General features: G+C 35.2%; 1 protein-coding gene across 1 annotated transcript in view; it reads right to left on the bottom strand.

Annotated features, from left to right (window-relative positions):
* LOC131079054 (histone H2B.1) overlaps positions 1 to 7545 on the bottom strand; it is a 78758-nt gene extending 71213 nt beyond the window's left edge. Inside the window, exon 1 of the mRNA XM_058016936.2 lies at positions 7015 to 7545. Coding sequence (XP_057872919.1) covers positions 7015 to 7465 — 451 coding nt within the window. The 5' untranslated portion in view covers positions 7466 to 7545. The remainder of the gene's footprint in view (positions 1 to 7014) is intronic.
* Between the last annotated feature and the right edge of the window lie 737 nt (positions 7546 to 8282).

Below are 8282 nucleotides of genomic sequence, written 5' to 3' on the forward strand. Positions count from 1 at the left end.
TTTATAGGTGCTTTGTGCAGGTTCCCCCTTCCAATTTTGTGAGAGAATTTGATGCTCTGTCTCACCAATTTCTTTGGTCTGGCAATCTTCTCTCCTATAATTAGACTTTAGCCAAGTGGGAGTTTGTCTGTAGACCGAAGTATGTTGGTGGCCTCAGTCTTCGGGCTACTGCCCTTACTGTTAAAGCCTTGGTGGCCAAGTTGTATTGGAGGTGGTGCAATAATCAGGATCAGGACTAGGCCAAGATACTTACCTTTAAGTACCTTCCAGGGGCTAATAGCCTTGATGTACCATGTATTGCTTTCATGGGAAGGGGTCCTTGTATCTAGGACACTCTTAAGAAGGGAGCTCAACTTATTAAGGATGTTCTTTTTTGGAATTGTAAAAGAGGCTCTGATGCTCCGTTCTGGCTGGACTCTTAGGACGGTCACCTTCCTATTCTGTCTAACTTTCCCCATCTTCAGTCCCTCTGTAATATTTTTACTGATGTTGGGTGGGTTAAGGTGGATAATTTTAAAACAGTGAGGTGTTCAAGTCAAGTGGAGGTGACTTGTTGGAAGGATCCTCATGAGTGGCTCCTGGGTAGCTGTGTTGAGGATCGTGCTGAACTGGCTAATATCTTAGAGGGCGGGATTTGCAGTTCCCTTAAAGAGAGAGACACTTTGGCTTGGAGTCCCAACCTAAAAGGTAAATTTACTGTTGCTGAAGGCTTTGCTGTGTTAGATAGGCATTTGTATGGTCTAGCAGATGTGCCCTAGTGGAAGAAGGTATGGAACAATTCTTCTTAGCCCAGATGTAATTTTTTCTTATGGTTGACTGTTCAGAGGAAATGCCTCACATGGGAGAATCTTCGCAAGAGAGGTTTTTAGGGCCCCTCTATCTGTGTTCTTTGTCGGCATAGTAAGGAGTGTAGCTCCCATTTGTTTTTTTTTATGTCCTTTTTCTAGAGAGATCTAGGATAGGTGGTGGGAAGCATGGCAACATGCCGGCATTAATGCTACCTCCTTACTTGAATTTTGGGAGATTTTGGGTAGACCTCCGATGAAGACATCCTTTCTTCAAGTGGCTTGGGCTATTGGGCATACTTTTATTATAGATGAAATCTTTTGTTGGAAAGAAACTGTAGGATTTTTTGTGATTCTAAATTGGGGAGCTTTCAATTATAGTAGAAGATAATTAGCATGCTTCAAGAGACTATCTCTATAAAGTGCGATATGTCTGAACACATTGATTTTGGTGATTATGCTATTGTAAGGAATTTGAACTTGGGGGGTAGTAGAGTGGGCTACTTTGCTAGTAACAGGCCCAGTTTTGCCAAGCATAGGATTTGTAGAGATGGGAGGTGGATACCTCCTTTTGCTAAGGTCTTGAAGATTAATACGGATGGATCTTCTCATGGGAACGCAAGACATGATGGTATTGGAGGTATAGGTAGGGGTAATGATGGTGGTGTTGTTTTTTTCTTCTCTATTTATAAAGGCCAACACTCTAATAATTTGATGGAGGCCCTTGCTATTAAGATTGCAGTAGAGAGAGGGTATTCTTTAGGTTGGAAAAGGATCATGTGTTAGTCAGACTCTCGGATTGTTGTGGATATGCTGAACAATCAGAGTTTGGACAATGTTAGTTGGCAATTAGCTTCAGTAGTTCGACAGATTTTGAGTTTGTGCAATTCGCTGGAATTTGTCTCTTTTTGTCATATCCCCAGGGAGTGGAATAGAGTGGCTGACGGTTTAGTGAAGTGGGCTTCAAAGAATGTGGATGGTTGGGATGGTTTACCTTCTGATTATCTTGAGACCTTAGAGAGGTTAATGCTGGAAGACAAAAATATGTAGTGTTGGCTTTGTTGATGTTGTTTGTCCCTTTTGGGCTCCTGTCTTGTTGGGCCTGAGGCCTTTGCTTTGTAATTTTGTTTTGTTTGAATAAATTTTTACCCCTTTGCTCAAAAAAAAAAACATAAAATTATTAATTAATTAATTACCATAGTAAAATTAATCCAATTAATAGTTAAATTAATAGTTAAAAGTATGTTGTAGAGGGTATAGTGGTACACATTCTTTCAAGTTGTTATTGCTTGTAGGATACATGAACTTGTGCTATGATTAGGATGAGTAGACCTTTATTCTTGGAAAACTTTCCTTATGATTTTTGAAGTATTGTATTATGATATTCATTACTTGTAACTCATGAAAGGGTACTCGTTTGTTTATGTTGTTACAGTAGGTTGCTTGATGCAACTACCAAATATGAGTTGAATGAACAACTAGTAAACAAAGACACAAATGGAAGCTAACATGAAAGAAAATGCAAGAAATGAAATAGTAACAACCCTATTAACTTGGAGAAATAAAAGAAATAGAATATGGGTCACATTCAACATGAAACTTGTTACTCTATGCTACCCACATTAACTTTTGTTTGTCCTGCATCAATAATTTAAGTTCTTCCCATTATTTGGGTTTACATTTGATAGTGGAAGAAATTAAACAAAATTGTTTCCACAAATACTTAAATTAGAGAAATTCACATCCTATGCTCCACTACAAACTATGTTTCATCTTCCATGTAGCACAATAGAAGGGTAGGAAATATTTGGAAGGAATCTATTTCTCATTAATCACAAGTTAGTGGAGAAAGCCTCTGCTATAGTTCCTTCCGACAGGAACTAATAATAATATTAACAAGTTTCTCATACTCATAGTGATTCAACTCCTTTATATCCACTTTTTTCTTGATCCATCGATTTGTAATCCTCAAGTAATGAAATCAGTATAAGCAAACAAATCCACAATATTCACTGATGTCCTCATTATTAAGAAATTATTGGGAATAAAAACATTCAAGAAGGATTAATTAAGGGAGAACATGTGAGGTATTTCAGCAGAAGTCCTCATGGAAACCATTATTGCAAGATTTGCTGCAAATGGATTTGTTAAAAAGGATTTTGAAACTTAAACAAATAAGGTGATCTCATTGTCAGTTTTCATCTCCTAATGAGAATTGTGTAAATGAATAAAAGATACTAGGAATAGGGGATTGATAAATTGACATGGTTTATTCACTATCAGTGTAGTGAATGTTGTTTGACACTGGCAAAGGTGACTACTCATTTTTTAGAAGCTTGCATTGAAATTCTATAATTTTCTACATGGGTTCTATGAGGTATCGGTGATTTTGTATCTAACAACAATTTGAATACAAGAAGTCAAAATATTATCAGGTATTGACCAACATATAAAACAAGGGTTAGACTTAAACCATAATACAAAACATTATTCACAATTTAACCTTAATGCCTAGTAACAGTATATTTAGAGCATACACATGTAGAGATGAAGGTGCCTCCAGTTTCTTCCACACGGTGCTCAAAAACTATCCTCCCTTATTTAGTTGATAATCCCTTAGTTAATTCTCAAAGATGCTAAGGAGATTATACCAACGTCCTCCCTGATATCATGAATAATGTCCTCTTTTTTCATTGAATGGATATTTTTGGATTTATTCAGCTTTAGAATGTATCAATGCACAAGTGTTGGTGTGTGAAAAAAAACTTAAGTATTGGTGCATTTGAGGGGTTGGACAACTATTTCCTCTTTTTTGGATGTCAATAATGCAATTGTTATGACTACTAAAACTTCGCTCTTATGTCGCAACATCTTTCTCTCACCATTTCTAAATGTCCATCTTCTTTGGCTATAATTAGCCTCTAATTTGCAACTAAAATCTTTTAATGAAGATTCTCTAGTTCCAATTTTGATTGCATGAATTAGGTGAATAATAAATACAATGCCAAATAAAATGGTTTAACAAATCCACTTAAAATAGGGCTCTGACATTGCCTTATCCCTTTGGAATAGTCACTTTCTAGCCTTTTTATGATTGTATATACAAAAGCATCATTTACCAAATAGTAACATGTTTAACTCTCCTTTAGTTCTAATTGGGGACAGTGGTGATAAACCTTTATTTCTCCCCTCTGGAGAGAGCCCAGTCTTCTAATCTAAAAAAGGTATCTTGATAAGCTAACAAGTACACTAAATAGGGGAGAGGACCCAATAGTTGAGCACCCTAACTTCACGCTTCTCAAAATTCTACGTGGAAATTTCAAATCACTCCCAATTTTTTACAACTTACTTGGCAAGTCCCTTGCTTGTAACTAAGGTTTTAGGACCACATCAACATGCTTTTTGCCAAGGTGTCCAAAACAACCCAAAAAAAAGGTGAGACCATCAATTATGCATAAGGAGGCTCCTCCATACGTGTGCAACTAATGTGGCATTGCATGATTGGTTGCTTTTCACAATTAAGGGTATTAAAGTCACAACTATTGGTGCAATGTTGTCAAAAGAATTGGACATTAAATCAAAAGTATAAGTATGAAAGCAACAACTACTATCACAACAATTGGAATGCACTCAAATATTGGGTCCTCTCCCCTAGAATGTTATGTAAAACTTGGTAATTTTCAACATATCCATCAACTAATCATGGAAATTTTTATTAATAATGGTTAACAATCAATCTTTCTTGAAGTGGTTGTTAATATGTATGTCTTGATGTAGTAAATGTGATGTCAAGAGAGAAGGTTGAGGTGAGAAGACACCATTACCATCAAGGATTGAGGATCAAACCTCATGCATAAGATATGATGGAAAACCAAAACCTTGACAATTGAGACATGTGAGCTCACAAAGAAAGAAAGGAAAGAGGGTAGGGATCAAGTCTAATGAAGGTGACATACAAGCATAACAAACCCTAAAACCCCTACAAAAGCAAAAGAACAAAAGAAAAGACATGGGAAAGAACAAAAACAAGATCAAGAAAAGGGAGAAAGGCAAAAGAACAAAAGAAAAAGGGAGTCCCCATTTTGATTAATCAAAATGGAGTGTGAATGCAAGTCACAACACCATCTAATCCAACTTTTATAATCATTATAAAAAGTACCTTTTCTCTTTAAGAATCAAACATTTATCTTGAATATCCCACTAGAGAAGAAGCCCCTTCTCCATAAAAGTCTCAATGGTATTCAACACTAACTTATCCAAATATTTAGTTGAGAAACCTCTTAACTTATTCAAATATTTAGTTGAGAAACCTCTTGTACAAACAATAGGAGAGTTTTAAAATTCAACAATCTTATAAAGATCAAAAAACTAAAATTAGTTCTTTATTGTCAAAAAAATAACATGTTCATTTGTAGAATTCTTGACAAAAAAACATAGGCCTTTGAGATAGTATAAAAAAAATTGGTTAATGATTGAAATAAAATCTTAATTCATGTTATTAAAGTGGGGGATTTTTCTCTATATCAATAAATTCACTATAAAATTGAGAAAGAATAAAGAACAAACAATATTTGTAGAACATATGAAACATAATTGCTTAAGTTGGGAAAGCCTTTCAAAAGAAATCCAATAATTCTATTAATCTATAAATTTCAAAATCTAAACATAAATAATCATCTAATTTCCTATCTCTAAATCTATATACATGTAGTGTAACCCCTACATACAAATTTCAATTTATGTCACAATCTACTAAACTATCATCATCAACCTTATTCATTTCATGACTTGAATATATTTAGATTCATTTCATAATATTCTAAATCACTCCACATTCTAATTATCTTGAAACATCAGCCATCAAACAACCAAACAAGAACCATGCCTTAACAAATCTATTATTAAGACTCAATCTAACAATGGCTAAATTTGCTCATTTCAACCTCTCTTATATTCTAGACCTTAATTTGTTAATCACATAACAAACATAAGAAATATTTAATTGGGTTGGCCCTTGTCATGTTTGCTAAAACATCATTCTTATTATCTCCCATCATCCCACATTACATGCTAAAAGTTACGTAATTGTCAAAATGCTCTAATTTGGGATTGTTTTGGTCTTGTTTTTCAATTCTTACGAAGTTGCAAACTTTTGGTGGACCATCCCATGCCTAGTCTTAGATGAGAGTTTTGTAAGGCCTATTAGATTCTTTCTTCCCTCCATTTTTCTTACTTTTCATCATTTATAAGATTATGAAAGACATGTAGCCATTTCTTCCAACTAATTCATTTAATTAAAAATACATACTTTTAAATATATCATTTACAATCTAATATAATAGATTTGTAACATTTCATCATGCAAATTTCATTTTTTAAATAATTTAAAACATTAAGTAAAATTATATATTTATAAAGATACATATTTCCAAAAATAAATTATAAATAAATAAACAAAACCATAATTATATCGCCATATTAAATCCATTTTAAAAAGGAACCACCCCTTACCGTACTCTTTTCAATGACACAATTCTTGACCTTTGTTGATTGAACTTAATTATATTAGTAAATGGATTGCAGTAATTTAAGCAGTCAACAAGCATTTAAAAATATTCTTATGCACCCTCAAACCATTAGCACTTTCTTACCCTCGAAGCTTAGTTAAGCTGAAAATGGCCATATGATCACCAATTTCTAGCCTTGCCGGAATCCTTTCCAAAATCGCAATGACCTGTTAAACCCTAACAGGTATTCAATTAAAGAGCAGAGCAACTCGAAAAAGTGAAACGGCAAATCAAATGCAGAGGTGGTGTAAACAGACCGTAACAAAACAGAAAGCGAGGCAGAAGACAAATCAACCCGAAGTATATTTAGTGACGAACTTTGTACCCTCTGATACAGCGTGCTTGGCAAGCTCACCAGGAAGCGCCAATCGTACAGCCATCTGCACCTCCCTTGAAGAAATAGTATCTTTACACTTGATCTTAGCATTCTGTTACCTTTGAATCTTAAATCGGCCGAACACCAGACAAGCTTAAATGTGTACCTTGTGAAATACCTTCAGATCAAACTAAAATACAAAAACCAAACGAAAAATGAAAGAGTGACATAGCCCAAATTTTCCAATTTATTTGTAAAGCAGCGAAAGGAAAGTGCAAATCCTTTACAGAGGTGGTGTCAACAGACACCGTAAAAAGCAACAAAACAGAAAGAAAGACAATTCAGCCGGAAGTGAATTTCGTGACGGCCTTTGTACCCTCCGACACGGCATGCTTGGCAAGCTCACCAGGAAGGGCCAATTTCACGGCCGTCTGCACCTCTCTGGAAGAGAGAGTGTCCTTTTTTGTGTATTTTGTGAGCTTTGAAGACTCTGCGGCCAGTTTCTCGAAAATATCAGCCATGAAAGAGTTCATGATGGACATGGCTTTGCTGGAGATGCCGATCTCGGGGTGAACCTGCTTCAGCACCTTAAAAATGTAGATCTTGTAGCTTTCCACGCTCCTCTTCTTCCTCTTCTTCTTATCCCCGGTACCCTTGGCAATCTTCTTGCCGGCCTTTGGAGGGGCCTTCTCCTTGGGCTTCTTCTCCGCCACAGCTGTGGGAGTCTTTTCCCCCACTGTTTTCCTCTCCTCTGTAGCTTTCTTTTCTGCAGGCTTCTTCTCTGCCTTGGGCGCCATTGCTTTCTCGATAATTTTCAGATCGTAAACACAGACAAATATGCTAATCGACTCAGATACTGCAGCACAGACTGTTGATGATTTTTTCTTGATCTCCGTCGTGGTTTATATAGTGCTGTGTCCTCTGTTTTTTATTGGTCAATACGTGCACCGCGGATCGTGATATCGTGTAATCCTCGTCGTCCATCTCCAGTTCCGAATCAACGGTTGGCTTTCAATTTTAAGTTTTCGCGCTTCTTAGGATTTGTTGAATGGGGAATGCTTTTGCTATGCATAAATTTAATATTTTAGCTTTAAAAATAAAAGTTTCTATATTTAGATTTCAATTTTACAGATTGTGGGGGTGGGAAGTGGAAATTTACTCGGCTAAATTTAAAAGTTTTTTAATATTTCTAGTATTATTAGAAAGTATGTAAAATATTTATTTTCTATGAATAAATTTTAAAATAGTTTTTGCTGAAAAAATTAGATTATTATTTGTCAACAATTTATTCAAAGATTGCAAATTAAGGAAGCATAATATAAAATAACAATTTGAAGATATATTTATTCTATTGATATCATGATTGTAACTAGTAATTTGAGTAAAGGATTCATAGCATAACATTAGTTAACCGCGAAAACTAACAAGTTATGAAAAACACTCCTAATTCAATCAATGAAAGCATGAAGACAAGATTCAAATTAAACTAAACGCAAACCAAAATGCAGAATCTACTTCATGTGATTCCATTGCTCTTCTTTCACCTTCAAATAGGATTTTGTGGATTTCACCTACAAGTGCAAAGTGTAATTGGAAGCAAAATTGCAAAGTGAA

This window comes from Cryptomeria japonica, chromosome 4 (genome assembly GCF_030272615.1).
Source record: "Cryptomeria japonica chromosome 4, Sugi_1.0, whole genome shotgun sequence".
Lineage (NCBI taxonomy): Eukaryota > Viridiplantae > Streptophyta > Pinopsida > Cupressales > Cupressaceae > Cryptomeria > Cryptomeria japonica.